Source organism: Crocuta crocuta, unplaced genomic scaffold (assembly GCF_008692635.1).
Source record: "Crocuta crocuta isolate KB4526 unplaced genomic scaffold, BGI_CrCroc_1.0 scaffold275, whole genome shotgun sequence".
NCBI lineage: Eukaryota > Metazoa > Chordata > Mammalia > Carnivora > Hyaenidae > Crocuta > Crocuta crocuta.
Window position 1 is genome coordinate 237869 of NW_027530497.1, and position 21312 is coordinate 259180.

At 46.8% G+C, this 21312-nt stretch overlaps 1 protein-coding gene across 2 annotated transcripts in view; it reads right to left on the reverse strand.

The window, feature by feature from the left end:
• Positions 1-21295, reverse strand: part of ST3GAL5 (ST3 beta-galactoside alpha-2,3-sialyltransferase 5) — a 54737-nt gene extending 33442 nt beyond the window's left edge. For both annotated transcript variants that reach the window (XR_013335729.1, XM_077766662.1), the window contains exon 1: positions 21168-21295. Coding sequence is in view for 1 of the 2 variants with exons in the window: in XM_077766662.1 (XP_077622788.1) it covers positions 21168-21252 (85 nt within the window). In the remaining variant the exon portion in view is untranslated. The remainder of the gene's footprint in view (positions 1-21167) is intronic.
• Positions 21296-21312: the final 17 nt, after the last annotated feature.

Below are 21312 nucleotides of genomic sequence, written 5' to 3' on the forward strand. Positions count from 1 at the left end.
GCTCCTATCTTTCATTCCCAGCCCTGACCGATCTCCAGGGCTTCTCGGTCATAATCAACAACTGTAGGTAAGTGTATTTTTCATTTTGCATTCCTCTTATGCTACCTGAATTCTGTGCATTATCGTTTTTATCTCTGCAAACGTACAGACATTTTCAAGGTGGGGGGAAGGGTCCTATCCCTAGGATGAAAAGAAATTTGAAAAATGCTCAGATGAAAACTATTTTTAGGAATGAAGTATCTCTTAGTGTGTTGGGGTCACTATATCATAAATAAAGCGCTTAAAGGCAAAAAAAAAAAAAAGGCACAGGAACTGGAAGTTTCTAAGCTACTATATTTGGAAGAGGGTCTGCTGAGTTGGAAAAAATATGTATTATGCAGAAGCAAAGTAAAGAACACTGACACTCGGCAAGTCCAGCCAGTTGGCGCTCCCTTTGCCACTGTGTGGAAACCTCATGCCCAGCTCTCCATGAGCACCAAGGGACTTCAAAAAACTGGTGAGTGAAACCAACAGATGAATGAAGGATGGCCATGGTCCTCCCAGAGCTTCAGAGGGCTCATACTCGCCAGCACCAGCTGGAGAAGCACAGTGTCACAAACACTGCCCCACGCGAAAGCCAGCCCTGCCAATCTGTGCACATGCACACACAGACTGCACTCACGCCAGTGTTCGGGACCCTCTGCTCAAGTCCATTCATTTACATAAGGTGAAGAATGCTTAGTTTAGAATAATGAAACTACTACAGCTATGCCCTACTCACCCAGACTGCCTATGTGTTGATTCCTATATGCATGCTTTATTTGGTCTTTGGAACACTTACTAGCAGGAGACACGTCATCTATACATTTTTTTTTCTTTCTAATATACATCTGTCTCTTGTCTCCCCTCACAAGAGGGCAGACTGCATGGATGCAGGGGTCTTCACTTAGCTCATCACTGAATTCACTGTCCCTAGGATGGTAAGAGGCATATAACAGGCACCTCATACGTATTTATTGAACAAATATTCAGGTTCTTATGGGAGTTTCAGAAGTGATAGAGGTTTCAGGCATTGCTCCAAGGACTTCTGTTGGTAGGCCATCACCAATGGCTTGCCCGTCTTCTTCTGTCCCTCCTGTCCCCACCCCCTTCATGGGTAGCTCCTCCTCTACCATTTCCTCCTATGTGCTAGGGTCCAAGGCTCATAAGTCGGGCCCTCTTCTTGCCCAAACTGCTGGGATAAGAGCATCTAAATCATGGCTTTGCTAAGCATCTTTATGCAGAAAAGACTTGGCTTTCAAAATTATGTATTTCTACTCACACACAAAAACATAACATATCCTTCTCAAATGCTTATATGACTGGTGAAGAAATAATTCTTATTAAGGCCCTGATGGATAAAGGACCAGACCCAGGCTTTCGGTCCATTTGTAGAAATGGCACAACATTTTCAAAATTAAGAATTAACCATTTGAGACAAGAGAAGAATAGACACCACAAAGCAGGACATGAGGAACTGCCAAATTACCAATACAGATAATTACTGGTAAAAGGGTGGACAGGGCATTCATATTTATTGGGAGGTAAAGCTTACACAGACTATCACTAAATCCTAAAAACGCCTCCTTCATTGGACTGCGATACATTTAACCTGCCGAAGGTCACACATGGATAAGAAAGGGGCCAAGAATTCCAACCCACATTTATTCACCTCCAAGTGCATGCCCTTCCACCTGGGGGTGCTTTAGGAAGGGAATGTATGCAAGTATGTGAAGGGTTTTTGATTTCAACAATGAAGGCATGCCAAGGCACAGACTGTTATGAACAAAAATGTGAATGTGAGGAAGTGAATAAGCCCCCGGTGGCTGGAGTGCACTGCCTGGAAAGGTAAGCAGGCACAGCTTACGTGTAATATGGCAGCCGAAAGAACATGCCTTGTAAAGAGGGAGGATTCTGGGAGCAGAGGACCTCACAGCTGCATGCTAGGCTGCCTGCCAAGGGACAGCGAGACAGGATACTGGGTTCTCGCTGCTGCCCAGATGAAAGGGGAGCCTGAGGCCCGTCCTGGGGAGGAGCAGGAGGAAGGGACAGGACAGAGATCTATTGAGAAATGATACAAGGAAGACTATCAGCCGTGATAAGTGCGCAAGCGTAAAGCTGCATCCAGTTATGGAGAGGCAGGGATGGGAACCAATTTTTGTAGTTTTGTGATGATGTGATGACTCTGAGATGATAAACAACTAGACCGAGATGACAAGGAGGCAGCTGCAAATTTGGCTTGAGGCTCAACAGAACATCCACCCTGTCAGCCCGCCCTGCCCACCGGGTCCAAGAGAGTTAAGCCCTCAGGCATCCACAGTATGGAATAAATTAACTTCTCTCCTTTAACAAGACTGGTACAAGGTATGTACCATCCAGGGAAAGTTGAGAAAAGAGTCACTTACATCATGTTTGGGGTTTTGTGTTTGAGATGAAGGCCTCTACTTGCTAAAGGGGAACAGAAGACAAGGCAGGAAGCCTACCCTTGGGGAAACGACAGCTTTGGGGTACCCAGGAGAATGCACAGCATGAGCAGGGGGCACAGCAGAGGAGCTGGGCAGGGAGGGAGGAGGCACTCTATGGGCAGAAGGAATGGAATGAGCAAAGGGCAGAGGCCTGGTTAGTTTGGGGAACAGCAAATGACTGGCATGGGGTGGGGTGGGGGTGCAGGCAGGATAAGGCAATATCGAGGTCCTGCTGGATGCCCAAGGGCCGGGGCCATATGTCAGCTGTGAGTCCTGGCTGCCAACAGCACGCATCTGCCCCCACTCTGCAGATGTGTCCGACAGCCCCACCCAACTGATTGAGGAATTGTGTACAAAAGACTAGCCCTCTTGCTTCTGGGAGAACACCTGGGATCAGCTAGGATCACAGTTTTGCTCAGCTCGTTTCCCTGCCTCTCCGCGCAGCCCCAACCTCACTCCCTTTCTCCTGGCAGCCCCCTCAATGAACCAGGGGCCCACGAGTCCTGTTTCAGGCTCTGCTTCTATGGAAACCAACCTCAGACTGGCCACGAGGTCAGCAGGGTCAACATATGGAAGACTGCAGAAGGTCATGGACAATCACAAGAAGTCCTTGAGGACTTTCTTTCAGAGGGGTCATGAAACGTGGAGGAAAATCAATGGGGAAGCAGCAAGGATAGCAGAGGAATGGGCGGAGAGCCTGAGACCAGAGGCTGGTGGAGAGCCAGCACGGTGCTCCTAGCCGCAGACCCTGTGTGCCTCAGCGAAGACGGCAGCAGCAGGGGGAGAGGAAGGGCTTTGGCTGCAGCACTGACAGGGCTTGGGATAGATCAGATGTGCTTAGCAGGCAGGAGGGAGGACAGTTCAAGTGACAGGGAGGATGGTGCAGCTCTCTGTAGAGAAAGGTCACAAGGATGGAAGCGATGGAGACACGAAGGTCAGTTTGGCCCTGCTGAGTCCCTGACGCCTGCGGGCCACCAGGCTAAGAAGTCCTGTGACAGCTGAAAACCCAGGCTTGGGGCCCTAGGGAGGGATCTCACCTGGAATATCAGGCAGGGGTGCCCCTGGCTGCATGTAACAGAAACCTGGGTATCATGACTTTTAGCCAAGGCGGGGTTTCTTTCTCTCACAGAAGCGGAAATCAAGGGTCAAGCAGGCCAGGGCTGATGCAGTGGCTTTGCAATGCCACAGACACCCCACCCCCAGCACTTGTATGTGGCCAACCTCCGTTCGACAGTCCAGACAGGAAGGAGAAGAGGGATGAGATGCAAAGAAAGGGGGAGCACCTATATCAGGAGACGGAAAACTTCCCTGGAAATGAACAGGGGTCCATTTATATCTCTTTGGCCGGAACGGCATCACGTGACTACCTCCAGCTGCGAAGTCAGCCAGGAACTTTTACAAGCTGGGCCGGCAGCTTCCCCAAACAAAACCAGGGTTCTGTTGTCAGTAAGGAAGGAAAGGGGGGGATCTGTAATAGTCAATAGTAGGATGTGCCACGACTGAGATAAGGCCCGGGGGCATTTGGATAAAGTAGCAGTTAAGGCTGCTCTGAAGAGATAAGATTCCCCAGGGCAAGAACACAGCGCAGAGCCTTCTTAACCTTGGTTAGGCCACCTCTAAGGTGTTGGGGAGGAAGGGAAGAAACACAGGAAGTACTGCTGGAAATCACAAAAGGAAATACCAGGCAAAATCAGTAACTCTGACATGACAATTCCAAACCTGGGTTCAAAACGCTCTGAAACCCAATTATTTAAGAAAGCAGCATGAGAGTTCCTGAACGAAAATGCAGGTTATATTGCTTTATCCTACAAAGTAATGGGTGCCCACACACAAAAGGGCTGATTTCTAAACGTTCATTTCATTGATTCTGTGAGGATGCAGAGACGACATGACAGAGTCTGGAATGAGTCTTCACTTTCTAGAAACCCAAGGCCGAGGGAAGTGATGATGGGAATGTATCCATAGTGGTGTGGGGAGGGCGAGGAGGCTGTTCAGAAGCACGGCACCTGCCACTCAGCACAGACACAGACAGGATCTAGTCACAGAGCTGACTCCTGGGCTGTCTTGCCAAAGTCTACCTGTGGGCACAGGTCAAAAGTGGCAGGGCTGGGGGGCCCCAGGGACTGGGCAGCGGCGGGGACCAGGTGAAGTTCTACGCTACTCCTACCCCCACCCCACAGGCAGAGGCAACTGCGGGTAGGGGAACAGTGGTTTCATCAGAAAAGTTCGAGAGCACTCTAGTCCAGGGCCTTACCTATGGCTTCCAGAGCTCTGGGTGACATGTTACTTCTCTCCTACTGATTCCAGAAGTCAACCTGCCCTCCCATCCACCCAGGAAAACATCTAGGTAGCTAATTCTAAACCAGTTTTAGCTGTGGAACTTTGTTTCTATGAAGGCTCACTTAGAATCCCAAGACACAGGAGTGCATGGGTGGCGCAGTCGGTTAAACATCGGTCTCTTGGTCTTGGCTCAGGTCATGATCTCACAGTTAGTGAGTTCAAGCCCCACATTGGGCTCTGTGCTGATGTCCCAGGGCTTACTTGGGATTCTGTCTCTCCTTCTCTCTGCCTGCGCCCCCCACCCCCACCACCCCGCTTGTGAGTGTTCTCTCTCTCTCTCATACACACACACAATAAATGAATAAACTTAAAAAAAAAAAAAGAATCCTAAGATACAACACAGGTAAGAGGCATGCAGTTGATCTTTTGGGGGATTCTTCAGCTCAGCACAGCTGACATTTGGGGCTGGGTGATTCTTAGTTGTGGGAGGCTGTCTTGTGCAGGACGTGTAGTAGCGTCCCTGGCCTCTATTCCCTAGATGCCACTAGCATCTCCAGTCCTCCTTGTCTCTCCCAGCTTTGACAATCAAAACTGTCTCCAGACAGTGCCAAATGCCCCCAGGCGGGCAAAACTGCCCCCAACTTTATCCATTGGGATAAAACCATTGTCTATGTCAAAATTCCAACACTTCCATACTCCTCAAGTATTGAGGGTAATTAAACTCACTGCAAAAGCTGAAAACCAAAGACTGCGGCCTAGAAATTGAAGATGCTTGAGTTTCAGTATCTAATCTTTTTAATATTTGGTTTGGACTGCATGGTCTCAAGAAACTTGATTCATCAAGATAAGTGGTCGTGTTCTCACCTGTTCAACGTGCAAGCCGACAGACAGGCTCAGGCCTGCATTCAGGCGGCAGCCAGAGCAGAGCACCGGCCTGCACGGTGTGCGAATTCCAGGTGTACAAGGGGATGGAAGGGCCACACTCGCTCCTGGATGCATGTGACCCAAGCTAAAGCACCTTTAACCACCCCATTCCACTCCACCATCCAAGGGGGAAAACTCCCTCTACACTGTCCCTGCACTGTTTCTACTGGGTAGGCAGTGTCTTACTTGTCTTTTAGGATTGTGAAATTTCACCCATGATACCAAAACCACAAAGGAAGTGCTGGTTTGAGCTCTGGGGCTGAGACCACACCCAATCATCTCCTGGCTTCTGGGATTCATTCAACTGAAATGATTGGTGCCTTCCACCAGTTGAAAGATGGCTATCTATGGAAAGATGGTTATCTATGAACCAGGAAAGGGCTCTCACCAGACACTGGATCTGCCAGTGTCTTGATCTTGGGTTTCCAACCTCTAGAACTGTGAGTAATGAACGTCTATTGTTTAAGTAAATAAGAATAAGAATAAATAAATGATCAATGCCTCTACTACTGTCTTGGCCAATGATTCTCCAAACTGCCCATGCACAAGAGCCACGGAGGAGTTTGTAAAGTATGGAGACTCCCAGACCTCATCTCCAGAATTCCCACCTGGCAGGAACAGGCAAGGACACCAAATGTTCATTTTAAGTAAGTTCCCCTGAATTATGTGGGTGTGGTACTTTGAGAAACCCTGCTCTCCAGGAAGTTCCTGCTAGCTGTAATTAACAACAAATTTTAGCTTAAAGATGTTCAGGTCTTCCTACAAGCTGTGCAGTGACCAGGACCTGTCTTGTGACATGAAAAATAAGTGTCGCTCCATGAATGCATCAGCACTCTATCAGTTTTGCCCACCAACCAAAATGCAAGCGCTTCAGTGATTCTGAGGGGTGCTTTTCAATCTACTGCTAATTAGCTAGCATTCCTGTAAGGCTAAGAATACGCCATTACTTTCACTCAGGTGCTGGCTTTTTACAAGTTTAAAGGTGCTAAGGCACTTAATTCTTGGTCCTTGGAATTCATAAACGTTCTCCAAACCTCGAACATGACCAGGAACTACACGTGGTGTTTCTCCAAGATGTCACTAACGCGACGAAGATGTCAAGAGAGCAGCACCTCTTGCAAGGTCAAATCCAGAACCCTCTTCCCCTCCCTACCCCTCTCTAATACTCTCCTCCCTCTTCACTTCCCTTTGGCCTAGAGGTCTCCTGTTCCCACCCCCACCCCACCTCAGGGTCTTCATTTGTCTCTGCCAGGCCTCCAGGCGGCTCTCTCCCTCACCATCTTTATTCTGGTCTTGGTTCAAAAGTCACCTTCCTTATAAAAGAGTATTCCCACCCCTAAGCCCTGTTATTCACTCCTGCTTTACTTCGCAGTACTCTTTAGGACTCAGACATATTTTCCTGTTGTCTGCTCTCCCCACTAAAACATAAGCTTCCTAGAAAAGGGGCTCTGGCAACTGTGTTCTCTGCTAGAACCTCAGAACCGAAAACAGTGCCTAGCATGGAAGAGGTACTTAAATACTTGCTGAAGGAATGAACCAACAAATTAATGAACACACTCATCAGAGGCCCGCACCCAGATTCCTGCAGAACAGCTAACCAACAGTCAGCATGGTCCTAACAAGAGGCAGACGTGAGGACCAGATCCTTCCCCATGTCCAGATATCACAACCACTGGGCATTTGTGAACTGTCCAGAGTAGAACAGGGATGGGATTTTTCAAATGAGAATCACTGTGTGTGTGTGTGTGTGTGTGCGCGCGCACGTGCGTGTGTACGCACACGCACGTGCAGGGCACTCGGGAAAGGAGATAAGTCAAATGATTGTCCCACCCACCACCATGGGAAATAGAAGAGTAGCTGGATCTGTTCTGTTCTGTTTCTTAAGAGCAGAGGAAAAGAGATAAAATAGTCAACTGTTTGGGTGTTTGATAATGGCCAAGTCATTCTTTAGGATATTTGCTAAGATGTAAAAAGCAGGGTTGGATGAGAACATTTCCACTGTCTCTTCTTCCACTAAAATTTATGAGTCTCACCTACTTTTCAAAGAAAGAACAGGAAATATAAATCTTAGCTGATTCAACGGACGCTCACACATTATGGCCATTTAGGAGAGTGAAACAGGAAGCTGGAATAAGTGGAAGGAGATGGATTTTAAAAAATTAAAGGGGAAAGAGAGAAGTGGGGGATACAGAGTGGAGAAAATGGAGTGGAGGCTGGGGGTTAGGAAATTCTGGAAAAGAAGAGCTAGAAGGGAAAGAAAGACAGGAAGAAGAAATAGAGGCTTCACTGTTCTTATGATATTCTGTTCCCTGGGGCTGGACAGTTTCAGAGGAACTCTTCTCTGCAAATTCTGATAAGCAGACCCACCCACACACCCATCTCAGGCCCTAACTTAGCGCTCCCCTTCTGAATCCAAGAACAGCCCTGTCACCCCACCCCACAGGAGAGGCTCCAGCCACGACATAGAAGGTTGCCCAAACTGCAGTGGGAGCTGGAAAAGAACCCCCCTGCTTATGCAGAACACAAAAGATACAGGATTTCTGCCAAATACAATCCAAGGTTCCGTCAAGGCAGGAAGGAGGACCATCTTTAGCTGGCCCAAGCCAAAGCTTTAAGCAAAGCGTACCCTCTGACGGCCCTGTGCCTTATTTACTGGCAAGCGCTCAACCAAAGCATCTCGGTCAAGTGCACTGATCTCACGCATCAGCACTCTCAGCTGTGTTTAAACATATTTCCTAACTTACATTCTGCCTAAGAAGGTTCTCTTACAGGACAGCGGCAGGCCCTATAACCTCTGTGGATCAGAGCAGGCTGACCGGCTACCTGAGGACAGCCAGCAGGAGTCACGTCTCTGGAACAGGAGGAGCAGCGGACAGTGGAAGAAAGAAGGCCTCCTGTCAGGTGAAGCCACACTACCGACACTCTTGCACCCTGTTTTCTGCTGATGCGGGGGGAGCAAAGCCAATGCTGAAGAGAGCTCAGTGCGGTGGGAACTGATTTCATTAGTGACCACGGACAGGGGAGACCCTGAAAAGCCCCACGGTGGCCACAGCACCATGACCTGCAGGCTTCCGAGGTTTCAAACTCTTTTTTTTTTTTTTTTTAAAAAATCCCTAACCTACAGAAAGATTGCACCAACATTACAAAAAAATTCCTGGATACCTTTCACCCAGACTCCACAACTGGTAACATTCTACCACAGCCGCTCTGTCATGCTATATAATACAATATAAGGTGCAGATTACTTTCTTAACCATTTGAAAGTAGTTGAAAACATGATAATATTCCCCCTCTGAATATTTTAGCATATTAGTATTTCCTAAAGACAAGGATATTTCCTTATACAACCACAACATAATGATAAAAATCAAGAAGCTGTTGCTGCTTCAATACTATTTAACCTCAAGAATACATGCAAATTTCTTTAGTAGTTCCAATAATGGCCCTCGGGTAAAAAGGATGATATGTGGCATTCAGCCTCCTTTTCACCTCCTTCAGGCTGAAACAGTTCCTTTATCTTTCATGGCCTTGGCATTTTTTGAAAAGTACAGGCCACTCATTTGGTAGAATGTCCCTCAGTTGAGGTTTGTCTATTTCTTCATGATTATATTCAAGTTATACATTTTGGGCAGGAATATCCCAGCCTGATCCTGTGCTCTCCTTGATGCATTTCCTCAGGAGGCACATGACGTTGACTGTCCCACTGCTGGTGATGTTCAATTTGATCAACTGGTTAAAGTAGCATGAGGGAGGCTTCTCTGCTGTCAAGTTACTGTATTTCCTTTGTAATTAATAAGTAGTTTGATGGAAGATACTTAGGGACTAAGTTAATACCCTGTTCTTCATTAAATACTTATTTCAGCAGCCACTGGTGCATTCTTGCTGGAATAAGAATAACATCCTGTGTGATGACAAACAAGGTCAAACTTCAGGGGAAAAATAGGGCTGGCTGAAGCAGTAAGTCATGAGCAAGAATTAGCATGTGAGGTTTAATTCAAATAACTCTGGGTATGTTCACTCTTAGCATACTTAGAGGGGGGAAAACAACTCTAGAGTTACTTTTTTTTTTAGTGTTTATTTTTGAGAAAGAGACAGAGTGTGAGTAGGGGTAGGGGCAGAAAGAGAGGGAGACAGAATCTGAAGCAGGCTCCAAGCTCTGAGCTGTCAGCACAGGGCCCAATGCGGCGCTCGAACTCACAAACCGTGACATCATGACCTGAGCCAAAGTCCGATGCCTAACCTACTGAGCCACCCGGGAGCCCCTAGATTTCCTTGAGAGTATACGTGCGTATCCATGACCATGAGCATGCTAGTTCCTCTCATGGTGAGCGGTACCTGCTAGAAACTCAGCCCTTCAATTCAAAGGTGTCCGGTGGCAGCAAAGAGAGACACCCACGTCCAGAGAGCTCACAGCTAGAGTCATCCTCACACTTCAGGCCTGATTCTCCAGGGGCAATGCTGAGGGGCTCAGCTCCACGATTCCTGGTCTTGCTGTGGCATGTTGTTACATTTAAAAACCAAAACCTCAACTCACTACTGCCTTAGATGAGGCACGGTCAGCTTTAGGAACTCTGGCTTGACTTACTCAAAAAGTATTTTTTAAAACTCTATTATCACAAAGTTAGAAACTTCAGAAATTGGGGGCGCCTGGGTGGCTTAGTCGGTTAAGCGTCCGACTTTCGCTTGGGTCATGATCTCGCGGTTCGTGGGTTCGAGCCCCGCATCAGGCTCTGTGCTGACTGCCAGCTCAGAGCCTGGAGCCTGTTTCAGAGTCTGTGTCTCCCTCTCTCTCTGACCCTCCCCTGCTCACGCTGTCTCTCTCTCTCTCTCTCTCCTAGAAATAAATAAAAAATATTTAAAAAAAAGAAACTTCAGAAATTATACAAGAGTGGAAAGAACATTTTGAAATCACATACAGGTTGTCATACTACAACCCAGTAATATCCACTGTTAACATTCTGGTCTACATTCTATCAGTCTTTACTTTTTGCATATGTATATTTCATCAGGATTGCGATCAAAGTGTCTATACCAGGCTTCTTTAAGCTAGTTTCGACAAGAGAACTGAGCCCAAAAGAAAAGGATCTGACTACCTCTTTTCTTAATTCTCCCAAGGATGGTCTGTAACTAGACTCATTCCAGAGCATGGGAGAGAAATTAATTCATAACCTACAACGGCTGCCTTAGCGTAGCAGGGCTTAATTCTCTTGTAAAGCCCCAGTTACAGAGGGCTGGTCCATTCTGTTCTATAATTTGCTTTGTTCCCCTAACAATTCTTTAAAGAAACATATTTTTCTTCCAAATTTTTATTTAAATTCTAGTTAGTTAACATATAGTGTAATATTGGTTTCAGTAGAATTTAGTGATCCATCACTTACATGTAACACCCAGTTCTCATCATAACAAGTATCCTCCTTAACACCCATCACCCATTTAGCCCATCCCCCTCCCAGCTCCCTCCATCAACCCTCAGTTTGTTCTGTATCATTAAGAGTCTCATGGTTTGCTTCCCTCTTTTTGTTTCCCCTTCCCAATGTTAATTTGTTTTGTTTCCTAAATTCCACATATGAGTGAAATCATATGGTACTTGTCTTTCTCTGGTTGACTTATTTTGCTTAGCATAATACACTCTAGCTCCATCCACATTACTGCAAATGGCAAGGTTTCATTCTTTTTGAAGGCTGGGTAATATTCCATTGTATATAGATACCATATCTTCTTCTTTTTTTTTTTTTTATATTTTATTTATTTCTAGGAGAGAGAGAGAGAGAGACAGCGTGAGCAGGGGAGGGTCAGAGAGAGAGGGAGTCACAGACTGAAACAGGCTCCAGGCTCTGAGCTGGCAGTCAGCACAGAGCGTGACGCGGGGCTCGAACCCACGAACCGCGAGATCATGACCTAAGCGAAAGTCGGACGCTTAACCGACTAAGCCACCCAGGCGCCCCTAGATACCATATCTTCTTTATGCATCCATCAGTCGATGGATATTTGGGCTCTTTCCATAGCTTGGGTATTGTTGATAATGCTGCTATAAACATCAAAGGAAATAACAAAATTAAGAGGGAGCCTATGGAATGGGAGAAGATATTTCCAAATGACATGTCTGATAAAGGGTTAATATCTAAAATCTGTAAGGAACTTATCAAACTCAATACCCAAAACACAAATAATCCAGTGAAGAAATGGGAAGAAGACATGTGAAGAGACATTTTAAAAAAAAGAAGACATCCAGATGGCCAACAACCATATGAAAAGATGCTCAACATCACGCATCATCAGGGAAATACAAATCAAAACCATGATGAGATACCACATCACACCTGTCAGAATGGCTAACGTTAACAACTCAGGGAACAACAGAAGCTGACGAGGATGCAGAGAAGCGGGAACTCTCCTGCACTGCTGGTGGGAATGCAAACTGGTGCAGCCACTCTGGAAAACAGTCCGGAGATTCCTCAGAAAGTTAAAAATAGAGCTACCCTGCAACCCAGCAATTGCACTACTAGGTATTTATCCAAAGGATACAAAAATACAGATTCAGAGGGGTACATGCACCCTGATGTTTACAGCAGCACTAGCGACAACAGCCAAACCATGGAAAGAGCCTAAATAAACATTTAATAAGCACCTTCCATACACCAGGCCCTGGGAATATAAAGATAAATGAGACACAGCCCATTTCTTCTTTAGATGAATAATCCAGCCAGGGAAAGCAAAAATACCTTCCTACCCAGAATACCAAATAACGCCATGGCGAGGGGGAGGCGGACAGCAATACACCTGGAGCACCCTGAGTAAGGAACCGTCATCTCTACCACGGGACATCAGGGAGGCAATCCTCCCTGGATCACCAGGCATCCTCTCCCTGAGGACAGGATGTGTAAGCGAGTTTAAAGGACGGGCAAAATTTCAGAGACAGAAGAGAGGAAAAGGCACTGCAGATGGAAGAAATGCCATGCCAAAATGCCCAGAGAGGCATGCTCAGGCCCGATCACAGGGGACCTGGCGAGAGTGGCAGAAGACGTGCCTAAGAAGGAACCATGCCCTCCACGCTGGCAGCAAAGGAGGGGGTGCCAGGTGGCCCTAAGGGGCTCCAGAGCATGCTGGCCAGCTCACGATGGAATGTGAGATGAAGGCAGCTAAGGAGAGGTCACGGAGGTCATGACCGAGCCAGAGCAGGGACAGTGAGGAAGGCGCCGATCAAGAGACGTGGAGGAAGATGCCACTGAGAACTTGGGGACTGAGCTAGTGGGGCTGGTCTTCCAGCACGCTGCCAGCTGACATCTGGCCTGTGTGACCAATCCAGGCCAGTAATGGGAAGGAAAACAAGTGAAGAGCATGCAAGAGGGCTCCACATAGTGCCACCACTCCACCATTCTCTGAGGTGACGTAATGGCAGAGGTGGGGGTATCCCTGAGAGAGGAGGCCAGAGGGAATAAGACATGACACTGGAATAAATGGGGGAAAACTGCTCACAGAACTGCCCCTCCTCTTTGGGTCCCTCCAAGCTCTAAGAAAACACCTTACATAAGAGCTCTCCGAGGACGGGGGCCCTGTGACTGCAAATTATACATGCAGAATATACATAGGAGAACAAGTCTGTGGCAACCCCATGAATACTATAAACAGAGCAAAATCTAGAAGGCAGCTTTTAAAAAAATTTTTTTTAGTATGTATTTTTAAGAGAGAGAGAGACAGAGCACAAGCAGGGGAGAGGCAGAAAGAGAAAGAAAAACAGAATCTGAAGCAGCCTCCAAGCTCTGAGCTGTCAGCACAGAGTCCATGGAAGGTACCTTTTAAATGGAAGATTTCCCTCTTGATTTACAGCATATAAGTAGTAGGGATGAAGAAATAATACTTAATAGGAGAAAGTGAAAGTCAGTAGAAATACTTAACAAAATCAACTCTGGGACTCAATGTAAATAGGCTCCAATATGAGGCCCTTCCCTCAAACTGAGTATAATGGGAAACACAGGGGATGACATGATGTGAAAGTGTGTGTGCGAATTGTGAAATAACCAAGATCCCATTCCCCTAAAAGAAAGGGCTGGGGTATGGGCTCCTAAGTCTTGAAATTATGAAGTGATATCGCCAAACAAGACCTCAGCAATATTTCTCAGGGAGCAGTTGTCCAGGTGGGCAGGGAAGCAAAGGTAAAGGATTTCCTAGGTAGTTTATGCAATAATCCAGCATCCAGTAAGCCACATCATTTTAGAAAAAGCAACCTAGTCACCTAAGACTCAAGTCGGAAAGTAACCCTCGGGGCGCCTGGGTGGCTCAGTAGGTTAAGCATCTGACTCTTGATTTCAGCTCAGGTCATGATCTCAGGGTTCATAACATCAAGTCCCACTTCAGGGCTGTCAGCGCAGAGCCTGCTTGGGATTCTCTTCCTCCCTCTCTCTCTCTGCCCCTCCCTCACGAGCATGAGAATTTTCTCTCTGTCTCTCAAAATAAACAAACATTTAAAAAGAAAGAAAGTGAGCCTAAAATGACCCCAGAAAAGGAACTGGAGACTGCAACTGGGACCTGCGGTTTGACAGGCCCTGGCTGTTCTGAGACTGAAGGAGTGGAAACAGAAGTTTCAGGAGTCTTACAGAAGAAAAAGGAAAGTTCTGGTTGGGCCACTTTAAGCTCAGAGAAATTTAAGTATGTTTGAACTCTTTTTTTAAAAAAAATTTTTAATGTTGTTGTTTTTTTTTTCTGAGAGAGAGAAAGAGAGAGAGAGAGAGACAGCATGAGCAAGGGAGGGTCAGAGAGAGAGGGAGACACAGAATCCAAAGCAGGCTCCAGGCTCCGAGCTAGCGGTCAGCACAGAGCCTGATGCAGGGCTCGAACCCACGATCTGTGAGATCATGACCTGAGCCAAAGTCGGACACGCAACCAACTGAGCCACCCAGGCGCCCTGTTTGACCTCTTAAAACCAACAATAGGTATTTAGGTCTGTAAGAGGCATGGCTAAAACATAAACTTTCCTTTTATACCCCAATCACATATCCTTTTTCTTCTTTGCTCCAAATATTTGGGAAATCATTATTTGGGCAGGCCCCCAAAGAAGCATGCTGCCATTCATATAAGCAGGGTTTTGTTTTTTTGTTTTTTTAATGTTTATTCCTTTTTTGAAAGAGGGAGAGAGACAGATGGTGAATGGGGGAGGGGCAGAAAGAGAGGGAAACACAGAACCCAAAGCAGGCTCCAGGTTCCGAGCTGTCGGCACAAAGCCCGACACGGGGCTCAAACCCATGAACTGTGAGATCATGACCTGAGTCGAAGTTAGACACTTAGTCGACTGAGCCACCCAAGCACTCCTCATATAAGCAGGTTTTGGGATTTTTTTTTAAAAAAATGTTCTATTCATTTTTGAGAGAGAGAGAGAGAGAAAGCACGAATGGGGGAGGAGCAGAAAGAGAAGGGGACAGAGGATCCTAAGCAGGCTCCATGCTGACAGCAGCAGCAGGCCGATGTGGGGCTTGAACCCACATTCAATCATGTGAGATCCTGTGAGATCCTGTGAGATCCTGACCTGAGCTGAAGTCAGAGGCTCAACTGACAGAGCCACCCAGGCGCACCTCATAGAAGCAGCTTTAATCAAGCATGGAGTATGCGCCTGGGGCTATAGCAATGGCCACACGGCCACGGTCTCTTCTTCAAAAGGCTCTCATGGTCTTATTTTAAAAATCAGTCAAGCAGATCTATCACAAATGTAATTATTTTCATAGTATTTCTTTCAAATTTATTCTACATTTGACATGAGGGCTCTGTTACAAGATGTTTTAGATGTGAGGCTGTGCGTGTGTGTCTGGGAAGGGGTTAGGAAAGGTCCTCCCAGGAAGGAATGAGTAGAACTTGGTGCATGTGGGCAGGCAGGTGTCACCTGAGAAGAGACAGCAGGCACGGAGGGGATGTGTTCGCATTGAGTGCCTGAAGGTCCAGCCCAGGAGGGAATACGGAACCAAGAGAAGCTGGAGAAAAGAAGCAGACGATGCCATGACCTGCTGGAAACTGGAAATTTTTATCCTGAGATAAAAGGAGCAACTGGGCATGGTTAAGAGGAACTGGATTTTTGGAGAGGCCTCTCTTGAGCCACCCTGGAGATGGGGAAGTCCTCTTGTGGCCCGAGACCAGGTAGGGGGCTGCTGTGGAGACCCAGGGGAGTGATGATGGCCTGCGGGGGACACACCAGCCTGGGCAGGGAACACGGCCATCCCAGCCACCTCCAATGAGCTTCCCAAGAATTTCCACAGGACTCGTTCCCAAGCATGCGGCGGGGACACACTACAAGCTGCAAAAGGAGAGATGCATTTGGCTCCTTGCCACTTCCAGGCGACTGCCTGAGTCAGAATGTCCCCTAGTCACTTCCCCCAGGCTCTGTCCCCTATACTTTATTAGTTTCTTAAACCCTCTGAGGCTCAACATCCTCACTAGTAAAATGGGAATAATAATGATACCAAACTCACATGGCTTTTGTGAAAATTAAATGAGTTGACATATATAAATATATACAATGACATATACATAAAAAATACGACTATATATATACATACATTATATATATACATACACATATATATATACATACATTATATATATATGCATATATATATATAAAATGTGTTGAGAGCAGGTGATGATAAAGTAAGTCAGTACAGCACTTATCTTTTCTCATGACCTATCTGTGTGTTGTAGCATGTGGGTTTGTTAGGAGGGGAATGGGTTTAAAAGATTTTCACATAGAGCCCACTCCTCCTTTGCCAGATTCCTATGCTCCTAGATTTGCTTGGTGGATAACTGAACCCCGCCACCACAGTTAGCTCTGACTGTCCCCTTTATCAAGACAAACCAGCTCAAAGTTTAAAACAGGCTACGATCCAGAGCTTTGCTGTCCAGTACAGTTGCCACTAGCTACATGTGGCTGTTAAGTACTTCAAATGTGGCCAAACCAAGTTGAGATGTGTTCTATATAAGTAAGATACACACCAGGCTTTGAAGACAGAGTATGAACAGAAAAGTGTAAAACAGATCATTAACAATTTTTAGATTGATTCCATAATATACTGGACATATTGGGTTAACTAAAACATGTTATTAAAATTAATTTCACTTTTTACAGTTTCCTTTCTTCTAATTCATTGGATCCATTTTAATTGCTATGTCCCTAACTTCTTAATTTAGCTAATTAAATCATTAATTTTTGCCATTTTTCTTGTTAATATGAACAATTAAGATTGTACCTAAATACCAAGTTAGTTGTATCTCACAAGTTTTTTTTAAGTGTACATATCATCCTACAAGTTTTGACATATACGTTCATTATTATTACTTATCTTTCAAATCTAAGTATTTTTAAATTCAAATTTTTACTTTTCCCCCCAAAATATCCTTTAAAACTGATATAATTTAGTTGCATTGTGTTCAGAGAACTTGGTCTGTTTGATACTGATTATTTTGAACATGTTAGAACTTATTTCATGACCAGGTATATACTCAATTTTTGTAAAAGTACAATCTTCACTTACTGGGACCATGTTTCCTATATATAATCAGTTTGATCAAACTACTTGTTTGCTGGAATAATCCCTTAGTGGTTTTCAGTCAGCTTGTTCTATCAGTTACTGAAAGATGTATGCTAAAATCTCTCACTATGGCGGCAAATTTATCAACTTTTTTTAATCCTTCTGTCATTTTTTACTTTATATAGTTTGAAGCTGTGTTATTAGGAGTATAAGAGTTTAGAAGTTCTTACATTCCTCAGAAATTGAATGTCAATACACCTGTTTCTTTTTAATTTTTTAAATCTAGCTACTAGAAAATTTTAAATTATGTGTGGCTTGGGTTGCATTTCCACTGGAAGCACTGGTCTAGAAAAAAGATAAGCAAGACGCCTGTACCAACCACCAAGTCCTGAAAGACTAAGAACTTAATTGCAGAAAACAACAAGTAAAGGGAAGAGAGTACTGGCAGCCCTGTTAAAGGACCATACTATGTCTTCCTCTCTTGCCACCAGAGTCCAGATAGGAAATGAGACCAAGATGTTTGCCAGAAGCAGAAAGGAGGTGAAGAACAAGACAGAAGAGGATTGGGGCATCTGGGTGGCTCAGTCAGTTGAGCGTCCGACTTCAGCTTAGGTCATGATCTCACGGTTCCTGGGTTCAAGCCCCACCTCGGGCTCTGGGCTGACAGCTCAGAGCCTGAAGCCAGCTTCCGATTCCGTCTCCCTCTCTCTATGCCCCTCCCGCGCTCGCTCTCACTCTCTCTCTCAAATAAATAAACATTAAAAAAAAAAAAGAGCTAAAAAAAAAGTATAGAAAGTACAATGTTTTAGAAAGCAAAAGGGAGGAGAGGTTCCCAGAAGTGTTTGCAGGGAACTGGGAGCTGAGATAAGTTAAAGCAGTTTGGCCAGAGAAACTCTTCCCTGACGACAGAGCTCTTGGGTTTCCCCACAGCTCCGCCTGTGCTGGTGCCTGACTCAGGGGAGACTGGGGCATGGAGCTGACTGCACTTGCCAAGAGAATATGGGGCATGGGGCACAGCCAGATAGAAACTGCTCACGACTCCTGGTAGGACTCCTGCCTGTCTCCTTGGTGAAAAGTCAGTGTCGCCCTCATCAGCTGGTAGCAAGAATGTACTATAACTGTACTGAATGTAGTATAACTACTCCGGTTATACTAATAAAAATTAGCCACTAATTACATATAATAACCATATTAATGACCATGCTAATAACAATGTAGTTATTAAAAAATTGGAACAACATGGCTTTGCCTGCAGCTCCCAAAGCTGAGTATACACACGCCCATGACCCAGCAATCACACACCTACCATACCCCCATCAGAAATGTATACGTATGCACACCAAAGATGGGTACGAGAACAGTCACAGCAACATTATGTGCAATAGCCAAATGCTGGAAACTGCCCAAATGTCCATCAACAGTGCACAGATAAATATGTGATATATTATTCACCCAAAGGCCAAATCAGCATTGAGAGCGAGCACACTACAGCAAGAGGCAGCGTCATGAGTCAACCTTAGGAATCTGACTCGTAAGGAAAGATGTCGGACACTGCAGGATCCATTTATACAAGCAGGGATGGTCAGGCGTGGTGGGTTACCCTCGGGGAGGTAGGGACCGGGAGGGAGCACACGGGGAGCTCCTGCTTCTGGATCTGAGCGAGTGGGTGTGTTCAGTTTGGAAAATTTGTGAACAGTACACTTACAGTGTGTCTACTTTCCTAGTATGTGTGCTATACTTTAAAAAGAAAGAAGGAAAGGAAAAGCCTGGTAAGACAAGCCTGGTAGTGTCTTCATACCCTCTAACCTCATTGCTCCCCCACTCCCTTCCATTTCTTCCTCGCTCCCCCTCTGCTGGAGTGCTTAAGCTCATTCTCTCTCCCTGAGGAACCCGCATGTCACTATCCATATTTATGGCTTCTTCCCACACATGCTGGTGATCTGCACGCTCCTCCCCATTTCGGATGCCTTGCTAACTTAGGCCATTCACACTGATCCAGCCCTTGCTGCTTCTTTCTCAGCAGTTAGGAAGTTTGTACCATCACTGTGTATCTTCCCAGCTGTTTTATTTCTGCCAAGGCTGCCCAGCTAGACTTAAAATCACGGAGCATGCCCTCTGGGAATGATCTCAACCCTCCACAGGCAGTTCTGATTAATTTGTTCCTCATGAGCAAGAAGGGTGTGGAAGGTGATCTTTAATCCTCCCAGGAACTCCTGGTTCCCAGGCATGCCCCTCTGCGACCCCCCCCCCCCCCACCCCCAGCACCTGGATGGACTCCCACAGAGAACTCTAAACCTTTTTTGTTATAGTCTGCCTGCCTCCCAAGAGCCAACCTGCTAGATAAAGTCCCCCTCACTGCTGCCAAATAGCATGGAACTGACTTGACAGTTTGTGCCAAAATTATAAGCATTTTCAAAAAAGGTAACCATAAACATGACTTTTTAGAATATATATATGCCTGTTGGCCCTCTCAAACTTCCATTAACTCCCTCATACCTTCCCAGCTCACTCCTTTCTTTTCTGGCTTAGAGGAAGAACTGGCTACTGATCACAACTAAGGTCCATTTCATCTTACAGAAACAGCAGCACTCACATAATGGACAGACACCGAAAAAGAGCCATGATGTCTTGGTTATAGCCCTCTGGCAGTTCACAGCACTCTCTCCTGTCTAAGCACGGGTTGGAATTTAGGTGATCCTGGCTCTAAGACCAGAAACGTAAGACCCTCTTCTAAGCTGTTGAGCTTTCCGGATTACACAAGTGAAACCACGGCCCATCATGTTTTTGAGTCTGTGCCCCTTCACTCCGTAGTCATGAATGAACTCCTCTTCCACAGTTTCAGGACACGCATCCCTCTATGGAAGAGGATTAGCAGTTATAAAGCAAGAGGAGAGCGAGGCTAAACACCAGAGGGCAGGAGATGAGTCTTCTTCGTCTTTGTAACCCCAGTACTGAGCTGGGTGTTTGGCATCAAAAGCAGGCAAGCCAAGGATGCCAGATGAAACGCAGCACATAAAACTGTTTCCTCTTTTAAAAGAGCGATCCATAATTAAGCAAAGGCCACCTATGCGAATTAAGACATGAGAACATAAAATTCATCTTTCAAGTCAGCTACTGATTTGTAGGACCCTCTTAACTGGTAAACACATTCTTTGGTCAGAACCACTGAACCAGAGGCCTGGAAGGGACCACAGCCGTCAGCAGCAGCTGAAGCCTCCCAGTAGCGACCAGGAAACAGAGCCCCACAGGGGATCTGTATTGGCCAAGGTCACTCAGCTGGTGTGGGGTAGGGACAAGACCCCGCCTCTCCCTATTAGCCCAGCACCTCTGAGAGATGCTCTCCAAAATCCTTGAGTTACTTACACACTAAAGGTGTATAATGAATGCATGCCTACGTCAAGTCACTGCTTACATTCAGGGGAAAGCAAAAGGTCACCAAAACGTCTCTTTTCCGTAGGGCTGGCTGCAAAGGGGGGCAAGGAAGGTCACTGGCCAATTTCTACGTACAGACGCCACACATCCCGCCTTACGGAAGGATGCAAAGGGCAGTTTGGGGAGCTGCTAGTTACATTGCAGAGGGTCCCCCAATCCCGTCCCAGGGAAATGAGTTAACTCGGCTCCGCTGGCTCGGAAGCTTCCAGCAATGAATTAAACCCCGAGCTGCTGCGGAACACCGGGGGAGAAAGGGCCACTGCGGCTGGATCCGATAACCTGGCGGTTCACCCCTGCGCCTCCACCGCGTCCATACTTGCGTGGGCCGCAGCGCCCCCCGCCCCGTCCAGGCGACCCGGGGCCACGACTCCGAGCCCGCGCACCCGCGAGGCGCGTCCTGGGGCGCCTTGCCCTGGGAGCTGCCCGCGGGGCCGGGGAGGAGCCGCCAAGCCCAGCCAGGCAGGGGTAGGGGCTGATGGGCACCGTCGCCCCCAGCCCGCGGGCCCCACTACGCCGAGAAGGGGGCTGCGCCACTTACCTCGGCCGGCAGGTGCCGCCGCCGCCGCCTTGGTTCGCAGCTGTGGGGGACGCCGCTCCGCGCCGCCCGCCGCCTTCGTCCGCATGCTAGGGAGGGGGCGCCGGCGGGCAGCCAGGCCCGGGCCCCGCGCCCCCCCCCGCCCCCG